At 33.4% G+C, this 16,442-nt stretch overlaps 1 protein-coding gene across 2 annotated transcripts in view; it reads left to right on the forward strand.

Annotated features, from left to right (window-relative positions):
- The window catches only part of LOC136024861 (TWiK family of potassium channels protein 7-like), a 51,204-nt gene extending 35,487 nt beyond the window's left edge, over nt 1-15,717 (forward strand). For both annotated transcript variants that reach the window (XM_065700376.1, XM_065700375.1), the window contains exons 4-8: nt 862-1,064; nt 2,574-2,741; nt 10,137-10,277; nt 13,290-13,370; nt 15,445-15,717. In XM_065700376.1, the coding sequence (XP_065556448.1) occupies nt 862-1,064; nt 2,574-2,741; nt 10,137-10,277; nt 13,290-13,370; nt 15,445-15,588 (737 nt within the window). In that variant the 3' untranslated portion in view covers nt 15,589-15,717. The remainder of the gene's footprint in view (nt 1-861; nt 1,065-2,573; nt 2,742-10,136; nt 10,278-13,289; nt 13,371-15,444) is intronic.
- The last annotated feature ends 725 nt before the right edge of the window (nt 15,718-16,442 follow it).

The raw sequence follows: 16,442 nt of genomic DNA on the forward strand, positions 1-16,442 counted from the left end.
TTGTTTCTTGTTTTTTTCTTTTTTTATTATTGATTACTCCATCAATATTTTGTTTTTTACATTTATAATGGACAAAAAATCTATACCTACATATACGCTTAATAGCAAAAGGGATTTTTGACCCTCTCAGATCTACAGGTCTGGCTTTTGGGGGAAAGAAAGGTGGAGAAGTAACGCATCTGTGAGGATTTTTTCCCCTGTTAATGATACGTTAAAAATTTATCAAATAAAAATTTCATCAGTGCCCTTTTAAATGGACATACTATTATGGTAGTACATTGTTTGGCTGATTTTCATAAGCACTGAAATTAAGAATAAGTAAGTAAGGAACTATTTGGATTCATGTTTCATGAATACTAAGGTTCCTGTGTCGGCCCTACAATATGCTGCTACAACAAGGTTTGATCTCTGGCGCTCGTATTGTCAAACTAACTTCAAACACATTGCGCCACTATAGGACAATTAAAAATCAGCGTCAGGAGTGGATCTAGAGAAATATCTTCGGGGAAGCCCAATGTGACAAGGGCGCAAAATCTTGGGGGAGGTGGAGCCAATATGACAAAGGTGCCAATAATTGACCAAATTGACAAATTTCTTCTCAAAAAAGAGTAGAAGAAGGAAAAACAAGGAATTAGGGCGCCAGAAAAAATCCTTGGAGAGGCCTGGATCTGCCACTGATCATCGCCCGAGGCTTTAGGTACTTTTAAATTTGTTAAGCACCAAAATAATTCAACGGCTATCTCGAATTCAAATTCAAAGGAATCTGACCTTTATACAAACAAACAGGTTTTACTTAAAGCTTAAAGTTAAAAGATATAATTTTTTTTACTAATTTAACGTTACTAATTTGTTTTTTGCTAGGTTATGGCCACATTGTTCCTGTAACAATCATTGGGCGCTGGGGTACGGTTATTTATTCTCTAATAGGGATACCACTATTCTTGGTACTTCTCTCTGAGTCTGGACAGCTCTTGACTCGAGCATTGAAGTTTTTTTGGATATACATTCTAAGGTTCAGTCAAACAGCAAGTGGTATAGCCATCATTCAATCATCCATTGTAAATGTAAGTAAGCTCTATGATTTTATAAAATTTGATATGAAACAATTTCTGAATATAAAAATTAAATATAAAATTTTTTTGGAAGAAATACTAGGGTCTCCTTGGTAATTGTGCTATAAGTAATCTTGGTAATTGTGCTATAAGTTGGTGCATAAGCTGTTATGCTCAGTATCCGTATACGACTTAAATAAAAAAGAGTATGGAAAACTTTATTACTTTTTCGATTTAGCTAAAAAAAAGCGAGAGGTCTTTAATTTTCCTTCCCGCTAAAAAAAAAAATAAAATAAAATAAAAAAAAATAAATAAAACACATAAAACTTTGTTGGAAAGTTTTTTTTTCAGATTAGGCTTAAATTATCCTTAGCGTTAGTCAGTATGATTTGTCGTTAATCTTTTGTCATATGAATTTGTAAATGAGGAGTTATATGGAAAATGAAATTAACACAAATACGAATTTAGGGATAGACGAAAATACGGTTATATGAATCCACAGATTTGGAATATATGGACTGATTGCATTCCAAGCGGTGAAGAAAATGGAGTTCGATTCCACTTTCTAGGGCTATAGTGAAAGCTTGAGTGTCAATTCAGGAAAGTGAAGGAGTTGCAAGGATTTTTTTTTTATAAGATGCAATAGAAGTATTCTATAAAATCTTTTCCGTTCATACAATAGAGTTTATAACCAGATCAATAGGGAGAGGGGGGCAAAATGGGATTTTGTATATTATTTTAATGAAAATAATCAAGAAAAGCTATTTTCCAAATTTACCAAAGTAATTGGAAGCAAATTTTAATGACTTACATATCTTCCATCTCTGTTACGGTACAGGCCAAGGAACCTTATATTCATTGTATACTTATTTTATTATGAACAGATCTATCTTATTTTATAATGGTGATGCCCTTATTAAAAATAATTTAAATGTGAGTCAAAGTTAGTCCACCTTATTTTACTTCAAATTTTTAAATCATTTAGATACAAATAATGAGCCGTAGTACCAACGATGGCAATGTGGTAAATTTACATTTTTTGGTACAATTTAGAGGACTGGGTACAATACGGTATATTTGGAAGTTCCTTGGTAGGATATAAATTTTACTGTATATTTTAATTTTACTTGCTTCTCTCTTACTCTGATATATGTACAAATTTAGTTTATTGAACTTGTACTTTATTTTACGGCAAATTTTTAACCTCTTGTTCAGGTACAAATTAACTATTTGCAGTGCACTTTTTGTCGGAAAACCGGTAGAGTTTATTTCAGAGCGTCGGTAGCGCTGCATAGTACATCTTAAACTATCGCAGGAGTTGCAATTCCAGGTCAGAAGTTCAGTTTTTGTATAGTAAAGTTGAAGTACATCTCTATTTAGTTGTTTCTGCCTTAAGTCTTATGATTTTTGGGCTTGTGCCATATTTACAGAACCATATAGAAATAATAAGCTATTAATCATTATGAATAGAGGCCGTCTGGAGTTTTGCCGTATATCCATTTTTATTTTTTTTTGTTACAGAACAGTTTCCAGAGACTATTGCAAGCAAGAGACATAATTTTGGCAAAACTTTCAAATAGTAAATACTTGGCACCGGTCGCTGCGCAACTGGACTCAGAGCTTAGGATTAAGCATGCTTTAGAGCCATCTACTTTTTCTATTGACGATCGGTTTGACCTGCCTACAGTGGTGATTTCCCTTTTCTTTCTTTCTTTTTCTAGAACAATCTTCTGTTCGTCTCATTTTCCAGTGACAGATTTCAACTGAACACTAATGTGGGGCCCCCACGGCTTCAACAAAGTCAATAAAGTTTTTCATGAAATTGCGCACTATAAAGTTTGTCCCGTTCAAACAAGAATTTCACCTTTTTGACTTTACAGCAATTTTTCGTAGCCAACAGCTGAATTAATGGTGGAGCTGAGAAAACCATCATTTTAAGCATTTTTTCATTTTAATAAGAAAGGTTCAGATGATTTTTTTTTTTTTTTGTCAAAATCTTATTCTTTTACCAAACAAAATATTTAAACAAGTATGCATTTTTATATATGTGGAAACTTACTTGTTTACGCTTTACTTGAGATCTCCTACAAGTCTTCTGCTATTGGCTGAACTTAGCAGACTCTCTTGAAAAAGTTAAATATGGTTCAACTTTTTTCCGACGGCAATAAAGTCAGTAAATTTATGCGAGAAAAACGGTTTATTAACTTTGTAGACAGCTTTATTAACTTTATTGACACCGTAGGAGCCCCGCATACGTGTGATCAGCAAAAACACGTGAGCATTCTTCATACTCGGCCCATGGTTGTCACGTTTATTTTTTTATGCTATGCTAAAATATTTAGTCTAAATTAGACTAATATGTGCCAATTCTTTTGTTTTTTCTTAAATTGAGTTAGCTTCTCCCTAATGTTTACCCAATTAGGACACTTTTTGTACAATTTGCGACTCGGATTAAATATTTACTAGCTCCATTGACGGAAACTAGCCCACAGGTTCAATCCGCCAACAAGTTGAGCTGTTTTGCTTTGATTATTCTAAACGCGTTGATGACAGGTTCAAAATAAGGTCATGCAAGAATAATATGTTCTGACATCTGTGTGACAAATACTTTCAAAAAATTTAAAACAGGAAGAGAACTTGGACAAACTTTCAGCTGACGATGTATATTTTTGGTAAGCTTTGCTGGCTTATGCATCTCAAGGAAGAAATTAACATGGAAATAAATAGTAAAAAATATGGTAGATAAATATAGACACAAAAAGTAAAGAAAAAAAATAAAGAAAGTAAATACAAAAAAAGAAAAAGTGAAATATTTGCTAGACAGAAACAAAATCAATTAATACCAAGCAAATACTAAACAAAATTCAAACATTAAAAGTATCAAGGTAATTTTATTTCCAGCTCTGTTGAGACCTCCGCTCAACCGTGCTCAGTGCAGAATAACACAAAATGAAGATAAAAGTCCAAAGGACAATATAAAAAACCAAACCTCAAGATATACATTGAAACTTCAATAAGGACCCATTCCAAGTAACGACGATTATGTCCTTATCTAATTATAATTTTATGTCCAAATGTTTACATTTATGTCCTTATTTTAGTTTCCGTGTATATTTTAAGGTTTAGTTGTTTTTTTTTATATTGTTCTTTGGACTTTTATCTTAATTTTTTATTATTCTGCACTGAGGACGTTTGAGTGGAGGTCTCAACCGAAATATTGGCATATTTCATTTATTTTTTTTTTCAATGGCTGTAATTGTCCTCGTTTTCTAATTTCTTCGCGATTTTATGTTTTGTCATGATAATCAAGTGTGGTCTCAGAAATTATGTATTTATGTCATTATTATATTTGTGCTAATAACACATTCTTCTTTACTAAAGAACTGCTATTGCTTGTGCACAAAACTCTTGAAACTGTGTCATTCATGAATTTAATCACTAGTGATGGGACTGTGAATCGGAATTTTAGACATAATCAAACCGTTAGTGGTATCGAACTGTAGTAAGGAGCGACCCGGCTCAAAAGTAACCGAAACTCTAAAAAACGGAATATTGATACCTATAGTTACATCAAAAGAATCAAATTTTTATGCTGATTTTAAATATATCAGTTTCATCAAGTTTAGTCTTACTAATCAGATGTTAAGAGCCTGAGAAAATGTGCCTTATTTTAGAAAATAGGGGGAAACACCCCCAAAAAGTCATATGGTCTTAACAAAAATTACACCAAAAGATTCAGCGTATCAGAGAACCCTAAAGTAGAGGTTTCAAGCTCCTATCTACAAAAGTGTGGAATTTTGTGTTTTTCGCCAAAAGACATCAAGGATGCGTGTTTATTTGTTTGTTTGTTTTTTGTTTTACTTTTTTTCCCAGGGGTAATGGGTCTTAAGGTCCTAACGGTCCTAGAATATCGCAAGAGGTCTCATTCTAACGGAAATTAGAAGTTCTAGTACCTTTTTTAAGAGACCAAAAAAATTGGAGGGCACCTAGGTCCCCTCCCAAGCTCATTTTTCCCATAGTCACTGGATTAAAATTCTGAGATAGGCATTTTATTCATCATAGTCTAAAAACCCAATAACTACGTCTTTGGAGACGACTTACTCCCCCACAGTCCCTGTGGGAGGGGTTGCAAGTTACAAACTTTGACCAGTGTTTACATATAGTAATGGTTATTGGGAAATGCACAGACGTTTTCAGGAGGATGTGTTATGTTGGAGGGAGAGGTTGAGGGGAGGGGGTTACGTGGAAGGATCTTTACATGTAGGAATTTGCCATGGGGGAAGAGAATTTCCATGAAGGGCGTTCAGGATTTTCTAGCATTATTTAAAAAACAATGAAAAAGTAAATATGAAAAAGTTTTTTCAACCGAAAGTAAGGAGCGACATTAATACTTAAAACGGACAGAAGTTACTCCGTATATGAAAGGGGTTGTTCCATCTCAACGCCCTGCTCTTTACTCTAAGGTTTTTTACTGTCGAGTTGAGAGAAAGAATCAAAATTGAGTGTAAAGAGCAGGGTGTTGAGGAGGGAACGGCCCCTTTCATTTACGGAGTAATTTCTGTTCGTTTTAAGTTTTAATGCCACTCCTTATTTGCAATTAAAAAAAACTTTTTTTTTTATTTAATTGTGAGAATTGAGGCTTATGATTGGTTGGGACTCCTGGGAATCTTCAAACGATTTCACCGAGCCATTCGGATTTTCCTAATAAAAAAAAAAAGTACCCTTTTTTTTGTTCAAATCCGGAAATCTTTCCTGAATCCAGTAGTGAAGCTAGAGTAATACCTTTGTTCATTTTTGCAGTAATATCTTTAGCTGATTTGGCCGTTTATAATGTAGATTAATTATATTTTGGAATTGTTTTTACTAAGGCCATGTTTAAACTTCCATAACTACAGCCAGTCACGATAATACGATTTTTCTCGACGGGAAAAAACATTTGGAAAGGGGGTTCAAATTAAAAAAATAAGTGAATAGTAAAAAAAAATAAGTGAATCAAAAAATAACGCAAATCATAAGATATTGCGGGAAAAAATACGATAATCTGAATATTCTGGGGGGTCAAAGGTCCAAGCATTCCTTTAGTATGTTCCAAATTTGCTATTAATAAGTAAAATTTAAATTCTGTATAACAAGCCAACTATGGAAGAGCAAAGAATTATTACGGAAATTATGCACGCCTTTACAGGGATTAAATAGAAATAATAAGGTTTAAAACAAACCTTAATTTCCCAACTCGTGATTAATTTTTTAAGTATGTTTTTCATTATTAATTTTAAGCCTGAAATTTGGCAATAGCAAATAATTAAGAGTAATTGGTTGTTTGATTCTTTCTTTCACCTCTACTTCTTAAAAAAGTAAAACACTTTAGTGCAAAGAGCGAGGCGTTGAGGAGGAAACAGCTTCTTTCATATACGGAGTAATTTCTGTTCTTTTTAAGTTTTAATATCGCTCCTTATTTGCATTCAAAGAAACTTGTCTTTTTTATATTTAATTTCTTGAGCATTTTTGAATTAATGCATGTTTTGATTTTTGGCTCACCGCACATGAATAATTAAAACGAAATTTACATATTACTTTATTTTTGAGGCTAAATGGCTTTCTCATAGTTTTGATCGGATGATTTTGAGAAAAAAGGAGCGGGGGAGCAGGCCTAGTTACCCTCCAATTTTTGGTTATTTAAAAAGGAGACTAGAACTTTTAATTTTTTACGAACGTTTTTATTAGTAAAAATATACTTAATTTACGAATTAACTTACGTAACGAACTTCTATATTCGTATGTTTTATTACGTATATGAGGGGGTTCACCACCACCCCCCTTCAATACCTCGCTCTTTACACTAAAGCTTAAATTTTGTCCCAATTCCTTAAGAATGACCCCTGAATTACAAAGGCCGTAGAATAAATAGTTGAAATTAATAAAATTACTTTAGCGTAAAGAGAAAGGTATTAGGAGGAGGTGAACCCCTCATATGCTTAATAATTTCTGTTCATTTTAAGTTTTAATGCTGCTCCTTACTTTCAGCTGAAAAAACTTTTTCATATTTTTTTGTTACATATTTATTCATTGCTCTTTAAAAAAATGCTAAGAAATCCCGCGCCCCCTTCATGAAAATTTTCTTTCCCCATGACAAATTCCTCCATGGAAAGGTCCCCCGCATAACCCCCTTCCTTCAGACCCTCACCAACCAAAAAATGGCCTTGAAAGCGTCTCTACACTTCCCAATAAATACTACTATATTTAGATAGTGGTCAAAGTTTGTAACTCGCAGCCCCTCCCACGGGGACTATGGGGGAGTAAGTTGTCCTCAGAGACATAGGTATTAGGTTTTTTGACTATGCTAAATAAAATGGCTATCTCAGACTTTTGATCTGGTGACTTTGGGAAAAAATGAGCGGGGGAGGGGGCCTAGGTGCCCTCCAATTTTTTGGGTCACTTAAAAAGGGCACTAGAACTTTTAAATTCCTTCAGAATGAGCCCTCTCGCGACATTCTAAGACCACAGGGTCGATACGATCACCCCTGGGAAAAAAAAACAAAAAACAATTAAACACGCATCCATGATCTGTCTTGTGGCAAAAAATGCAAAATTCCGCATTTTTGTAGATAGGAGCTACTGTAGGGTTCTCTGATACGCTGAATCTGATTTTGTGATTTTCGTTAAGATTCCATGACTTTTAAGGAGTGTTTCCCCCTATTTTCTAAAATAAGGCAAATTTTCTCAGGCTCGTGACTTTTGATCGGTATGTCTAAACTTAATGAAACTTATCAAACAGTTCGTGGTAACGAATAGTAGTAAGGACCCGGCTCAATAGTAAACGAAACTCTAAAAAAAGAAATTTTGATACTAAAAGATACATGAAAAGAACTAGATTCTTATGCTGATTTTAAATATATAAGTTTCATCTAATTTAGTCTTTTCCATTAAAAGTTACGAGCCTGAGAAGATTTGCTTGTGCGTGTGCGTGTTAATTTGTTTTTTCCCCCAAGGGTCATCGTATCGACTGAGTGGCCCTAGAATGTTTTAAGAGGGCTCAGTCTAACGGCAATGAAAAGTTCTAGTGTCTTTTTTAAGTGACCAAAAAAATTGAAGGGCACCTAGGCCCCCTCCCACGCTCATTTTTTCCTAAAGTCAACGGATCAAAATTTTGAGTTAGCCATTTTGTTCAACATAGTCGAAAACCGTAATAGCTATGTTTTTGGGATGACTTACTCCCCCAGAGTCCCCGGGGAGGGGCTGCAAGTTACAAACTTTGACCAGTGTTTACATACAGCAATGGTTATTGGGAAGTGTACAGACGTTTTTCAGGGGGATTATTTTGGTTTGGGGGGGTTTAAGGGGAGGGAGATATGTGGGAGGATCTTTCCTTGGAGAAACATGTCATGGGGGAAGAGAAATTCAATGAAGGGGGTGCAGGATTATCTAACATTATCATAAAAAAAAACAATAAAAAAATAAATATGAAAAAGTTTTTCAACTGAAAGTAAGGAGCAGCATTAAAAATTAAAACGAATGACTTTATTCTACGGTCTTTCTGATTCAGGGGTCATTCTTAAAGAGTGGGGACAAAATTTAAGCTTTAGTGTAAAGAGCGAGGTATTAACGAGAGGACAAACCCCTCATATACATAATAAAAATATAATAATATAAAAGTTCGTTGCGTAAGTTAATTCTTAAGTTACGTATATTTTTTACTAATAAAAACGTTCGTTAAAAATTCAAAGTTCTAGTTGCCTTTTCAAGTAATTTAAAAATTGGACGGCAACCAAGCCTCCTCCCCCACCCCTTTTTTCTCAAAATGGTCTGATCAAAAGTAAGAGAAAGCCATTTATCTAAAAAAAAGAATTAATATGCAAACTTCATTTTAATAATTTATGTGCGGAGAGCCAAAATCAAAGATGCATTAATTCAAAAACGTTCAGAAATAAAATAGAAAAAAGCTGTTTTTTTTAACTGAAAGTTAGGAGCGACATGAAAACTTAAAACGAACAGAAATTACTCCGTGTATGAAAGGGGCTGTTCCCTTCTCAACGCCCCGTTCTTTACGCTAAAGTTTTTTACTGTTTAATAAAATAGAATTGAGAGAAAGAGTCAAACTTTAGCGTAAAAGAGCCGGGCGTTGAGAAGGGAACAGCCCCTTTCATACACGGAGTAATTTCTGTTCGTTTTAAGTTTTAATGTCGCTCCTTACTTTCAGTTAAAAAAAACTAGTTTTTTTTTTATTTCATATATTTAAAATCAGCATTAAAATGTAATTCTTTTGATGTAACTATTGTTATGAAAATTCCGTTTTTTAGAGTTTCGGTTATTATTGAGTCGGGTCGGTCCCTAATACAGTTCATTACCACAAACTGTATGAAAGAACTAAGAAACGTTTTTACTGGCTCTCAAACTTCAGGAAAATGGGTTTTGAGACACAAATATTAGGTTTTCTTGTAACTGTACGAGTAAATACATTTCTTGTTAATGCGTAAAGTGAATTAGGTAATGTGAGTATCGAAAGACTTGTAATTCTTCTTGCTACCGTAAAAAAAGGATAAATATGGAAACTATTCTTGGAATCGGAATCTATTATCACTTTGGGATCAAAATATCGAGGTAAGGAATCACAATTTGGATCAGATTGGGCATTGTCCCATCATAAATGTTTATCTCTTTTTTTAGGCATATCTCCATGTATTGTAATCGTACTTGTATTGGGAACTCTCAATCAGAAGTTTGATTGGAATCGGCATCGTCCCATCATAAATAATTTTTTTTTTTTTTAGGCATGTAGGCTCCTACTGTGAACGTGCTTAGTATTTGGGACTCACAGGTCTGATTACAAGTTGAATCGGGGTCAGGATCGTCACGCCATAATTAATTATTTCTTTTTTTTTAGATATTTCTCCCCCTATTGTGGGTGTATTTAGCATCTAGGACGCAATAGTCTGATCAAAGTATCGTCTGATCATAACTAATTCCTTTTTTAATGCAAATTTCCCCGTATTACAAGTGAACTTCGTAATTATAACTCACAAGTCCGATTACAAGTTGGATCAGAATCAGCATCGTCACACCATAAATAATTACTTCTCTTTTTAGGCATATCTCTTTGTTTTGTGGGCCTACTTGGTATTTGGGACTTTGATGTATTGGATAGGAGAACACTGGTCGCCATTTGAGTCATTTTATTTCACATTTGTCACCCTCACTACTATTGGATTTGGCGATTACGTTCCTCAGGTAATCAGATTAAATTTGAGTTACTATCTTGGCTACCGAATTCAGCTTTTCTTTTTACTAATATTAAATTAAAAAAAAACAAGTTTTTGCAACTGAAAGTAAGGATCAACATCAAAACTCAAAGTCAATATAAATTATTCCGTATATGAAGAAGTTGCGCCCCTCCTCAATGCCTTGTTCTTCATGCTGAAGTTCTTAGTATTTTTAAAAAAGCTTCCTATTCTAATTAAACGGCTCTTGTGTTTCAGGAGTCTTTCTTAAAAAAAAAAAATTGGGACAAACAGTCAAACTTTAGCGTCGAGAGCAAGGTATTGAGGAGGGGGCAACCCCTTTATACACGGAATAATTTTTGTTCGTTTTGATTCTTAATGTTGCTCCTTACTTTCAATAGAAGAAACTTTTTATTTATTCTTTTCATTGTACAAAAATTAAGCTAGACTTGGTAAAAGTGAATCCTAGCTGCTAATGCAGAGCATTTTTGGCAAATTGTTTTTAGTACAAATTCAAAATGATACTAATATGTATATGTTTTTATGAATATGTTTCTGAATATGAATATGTATATGTTCTTATGTATATGTTTCTCATAGCATATTTTTGCCATATGCTCAGTTAAGATTGAACTGGAAAAAGTTGCCGCGGCTCCTTAGCCACTTGGTAGTTTCAATATGATTCTCAGTCAGCCTATTTATAATTGGAAAAAATTAGCATGACAGATAAGTTTTATATTTCTTTTTATTCTTGTGACTATTTTACTTTGGTTTCGTCTCTGCAACCCGATTAGGTTGCTGACCACCTTTTTTACTTCGTGTTCTTTTTTTCTTTTCTTCTTTTTGTTTTGTTTTCAGCCTTCATTGATTTAAAAAAAAATAGGAATCTGACTGCGTTGTTTTATTAATCGTCAACATTACAGATATAGGAATATTTTCGTTATAAGTTTTTCTTGAATATTCAATTTAATTTTTCTCGTTTTAAGATTTTTTCCCGTCCATTTCCATAGAAGGAAAAGGCCTGATGGATGAGAGCGAAAGTACAGCTACCCTAAACGACCAAGAAATCCAAGAGGGGTAAGCCCAAAAGGGCCATTCTATTTCTTTGGGGTTTTATTCCTGAGATAAAGGCTTGTTGGGGAGGAGGTTTATTTTAAATTTGGGTTGATTAGAGAGGATTTGAAGAATTTGTTGTTTGAAAGGGGGGTTAGTTTGCATTTAAGAGAGAAAAAAAAAGTTTAAGGGAAAGTTTATGCTGGTGTCGGCCCCTACCCTTGCCCGATGTGTTGATGAAAATAGACCCAAATAATGTTTCATTTTGTATCCGGGTATTAAGAACTGTCTGAGTTCTGGAATGAATGTTATGGAAGAAAGTCTTGGATTGAGTGTTGGTGAATTTAGTGGATGTCTGAGAGGAACGTGCGTGCTACTGAACATCTAGCAAATTATGGTTTAGGAGATAGTTAAGGCTTTTAGAAGCTGAATTTTGTTATGGTTGTTGTTTTGTTGGTTAAAAATGTTAACCTTGTTGTGTTTTTCGTTTTTTATTGGTTTGCATTATTTGAAGCTGTATTTTATTTTTTGGGCTTTGTTTGTAGTTGTATTCTGTGTGTTGCTATAGCCCGCAGGCTTTTGCAAAGAAATTTTATCGGTCAGTATCTGCCATCTGTATCTTTGATACGATCATTTATTTTAGTTTCTGTTTTTTTAGTTTTATTTATTCTTCAATAGCAATTTCTGGTCGTTTTGAGTTTAAATCGTTATAGAAATTATTTCTGTTGTTCTTAAGTTTTAAATGGCTCCTTTATTTTCTTTGAAAATTTCTATTCTAGATTTTAAACATCTAGAATTTCTATTCTAGATTATAAACAGAGAATTGGATTTTTTGACGTCCATATACAGTTTTGGTAATAATGGGTGCCAAATAGAAGAAAAATGAACCTTAGGTGAAAGTAAAATTATTGTTGGCCAGGTTTCTATAAATTGAAAGCTTGTAACTTTTTCCCAGTAGTTCTGAGGATCTAGAATATCATCCACCACAAGGAAGTTTTAATAAGCTTCAATATTTAATTAATTTACCATGGTTTTAAATGTGGTTTATTTCCAGTGTCCTCAAAATGTTGACTAGGTCTTTAATACGAAAAGCTGTTTTTTTTTAACTTGAGGTATCCTTTTATTTATATTTACTTAATGAAAACGTATTCACATTTTCATTAATTAGAATATAGTCTATTGGTTCGATACAGGCCTATACAAATAATTTTGTAATAATAGAGAAACTGGTGAAACTTACCCATACCATATTTATAATGAACTTATAAAGTTCGATCCTTCATATAATTTTTATTCAAAAACTGCTATATAGATAATAACATACAATAATTAGCGTTCAAAAAAGCTTGTTACAAAATGACTTCCCAGGTTTGAATAGCCATTCGATGTTTGATGCTTTTGCTTAGTTACCCTCTCCTCTTTAATCGGAAAGCAATACCGTATCCAGGGAGGGGGAGGGGGCGTGTACCGGACATGTCTTTTACCCTAAAAATTTTTTCGACCCTTTAAAAGAGTAACAATAATGCATATAAACAAATTTTTGATGCGTTTTGTAAAGTTTTTTGTAAGCTCCCTCTAACAAAAAACCTGGATATACCCTTGTTGGAGAGAGCCTATTTTAATTGAGTATTTTGCTTTTTAAAGTCAGTTTTATTTTATTTTGTTGTTGGAACTGTTGTCCATACATTGTTTACTCTTTATATATTTTTGCGCAGTAAGGAAGGCCGAGCGTAGACCTCAGCCGAAATGCCTCCATATTTGTTCTTCCTTTTTTCATTCGCTGTAAATATTCTCGTTTTTTCTTCTTCAGAATTCTTTATTCTGCTTAATCTTAGCTATTCTCTGAATTTCGTTTAGGTTTTAGTGATTTTTTCTTTGATACTAAGCTATCACGTAAGCAGGTGGTGAGGGCTCTTTCAATATATCCCAAGTAAAGGTGTTTATTGTATTATGTTTTTGTTTTTTTTAGCATCCACTTGCTCTGTTAACTTCACTGGTATACCTGGTATTTGGTTTATCACTTGTTGGACTATGCATTGCATCAATTCAGGTATGAATTGTTCTTTTATTTTTTCTTGACCAAAAAAGAAATAAAAACAATATATTAATAAAATTCCTCGTGCAAGTTCAGGGGTAATCCAAGTATAACTAATGTAAGACAAGGAATTAGAGCGACGTTTGCTATTCATTTATCGATTATTGAGAATTGTTTATCGAGAATTGTTCTTTTATTTTTTCTTGACCAAAAAAGAAATAAAAACAATATATTAATAAAATTCCTCGTGCAAGTTCAGGGGTAATCCAAGTATAACTAATGTAAGACAAGGAATTAGAGTGACGTTTGCTATTCATTTATCGATTATTGAGAATTGTTCTTTTATTTTTTCTTGACCAAAAAAGAAATAAAAACAATATATTAATAAAATTCCTCGTGCAAGTTCAGGGGTAATCCAAGTATAACTAATGTAAGACAAGGAATTAGAGCGACGTTTGCTATTCATTTATCGATTATTGAGAATTGTTTATCGAGAATTGTTCTTTTATTTTTTCTTGACCAAAAAAGAAATAAAAACAATATATTAATAAAATTCCTCGTGCAAGTTCAGGGGTAATCCAAGTTTCGCTCAATGAATATATCACCAGGAAAATTGCCAAATTCAGGGGAGTAATGAGGAAAAAAAGCACGCTAAAATCCACAGAAAATGGGTGATTTTACAAGTAACTTCAGCTTTCATATTTTCTTGACCAAAAAAGAAATAAAAACAATATATTAATAACATTCCTCGTGCAAGTTCAGGGGTAATCCAAGTTTCGCCCAATGAATATATCACCAAGAAAATTGCCAAATTCAGGGGAGTAATGAGGAAAAAAACACGCTAAAACCCACAGAAAATGGGTGATTTTACATGTAACTTCAGCTTAGAATGTATAACTAATGTAAAGACAAGGAATTAGAGCGACGTTTGCTATTCATTTATCGAGGCTATGATCCGGCTCTTGAACTTCGGGTTGTATCAGGTGGGTGAAAACAGGACCTGGTTTTGGAAACAGCACGAAAATGTTTCTCCGACTCACGATTTGGTCGTGAAAATGCCGTTAAAAACAGTACTTCTCCTAAAAAACTAATAATTTGTACTCCTAAATTGGATATAAAAATGCAGATAAAAATCTTACCCTGAACCAAAGTCTTTTGTCCCCCAGAATAGAAATCCTTTTGAACCTTCTTCCCATCCTTAGAAAAAATCCTCAATATGTCCCTGTTTGCACTTCAAAGTAAATCATAGGAAAGTTTTCGCAGTTGTCCCAAATTCTAAAACCTAGTCAAAGATATTAAATAGTTTATTTTGCCACAAGTCGAATTCCAAGGATTTTCAAGGTCAATAATTACAAATGTGGGGCTAAATCTTGTGGACTAAATATGGTTGCAGAGCCAGCTGCAACCTAGTAAAGAACTAACCACAGCAAATAGTAACCAAAAATTTAAAATTTATTTAGGTATATTTATAGTATATTCGTGTATATGCTGTAATTGTATAAGTTAGAAAAAAATTATTGCTGAATACGGGCTACCAAATTAAAAAAAAATATAAAAGTATAAGATTTCTGCATTGATTTAATAATTGAGAATCACTTTTCTTGTTGTTTTTATTTAATGCGTCTTTTGAAGTTTTAAAGCTATTTTGAATCGATCTTGAAATTTCAATGTTCCATTTTTAAACTCCATGGCAGTTAAGGAAATATTTGAGCAGATTTTTGTATTCTACTTGGTTTTTGGTTTGATGTTTGTATTTGATTAATACCTTTAATATTACATTTAGTAGTTTCATTTATTCTGTTTTTTTCCAGTAGTTTTAGTCCATAGACTATTAGCAGTGAAATGCTTGTAAGGTTTTAATCACTTAACAAAAATTCATTCATTCAACCAGCGAATTGTTCGGAACCAACTTTTGTTGCTCACCATATGGGCTTCCGCGCATCTACATTAATTTCTACCAACAATTCTTAGTAACAAGTAGGACAGTGGAAGATTACGTATAATTGGAGATAATGCAATTACTTTTTCTTGTAATAATCTATGATTAGGCTACTACTGGGTTGATTTTTACATTCTTTATTGTTTTCAGAGCAAACTTTCTGCTGCATTGGAGCGACTAAGAGATAGACTATCTATCCGCTTCACATTTGAACCAAATGGTACTGAAATGGTTGTAATCCCCCCCAGGTTTCAAGAGGTTTCTACTGAAGAAGACAAAAAGAAATCTGAATAGACTAATGTAATTCTTTTGTGATATATATCTTTATTCTAGTCTCTTATTGGAAAAGGGCGGATCTCTTTCACTATCAATTCTTACTCCTTGTATTTGTTGAAATAAATTTTACTGTCGATTAATATAGAATCCTCTGCCGAAAAAGGGTTGACGATAAATAAACTTTAAAAGTGAGCTTAGACGGGAGTAAATAAGGATGTGTGAGCCAGTATTTGACCAAGCGGTAGCATCTGCAAAGTTGTCACTTATTTGAGCTTTTGGAGTTGACGAACCTGTCAGCTGGTCACATGATTTTTGTACAACAGGTGATATTAAAATGACACTGGGACGTGACATTAGAAGGCCATTTCGTAATGCTATTTAATTTACAGCTTTATCTACGTAACTTTTTTTTTCTTCGCTATCGATTTGACGTCGTAATTATCAACTTTTCAAAATTTTATAAGTGGTGTCTCAAGAAAAAATTTTCCCTCAAAAAATAAAACAACTGATGGCACGTTCCTTAAAGCGTTCTGAAAAATACGTTTATTCTTAAAATCAATCTTAATCTCTATTTCCCGAATCTAAACCAATATTGACTGTTTTAAATGCATCCGAATACAGTCTATTCCTTTATTACCTTCTCCGAAAACATAAAACTTGAACACAATCTATGTGCTATTTCTAAGTTGCGGGATATAAGCCTAAGACTACATGACTTTGTGAAATAATGTAACATCTATTAATTGTTTCATCTGTACTTGATGACTAAAACAACTTGAATCTATTTTTATGACTGGCTGTAGCTACTAATGCTAACTACTCACAACAGCATCAAGCAAATTACCCCGGGAAGGGCACATCTTACAACGCAA

The sequence above is a fragment of the Artemia franciscana genome, chromosome 3, assembly GCF_032884065.1.
Source record: "Artemia franciscana chromosome 3, ASM3288406v1, whole genome shotgun sequence".
Classification (NCBI taxonomy): Eukaryota; Metazoa; Arthropoda; class Branchiopoda; order Anostraca; family Artemiidae; genus Artemia; species Artemia franciscana.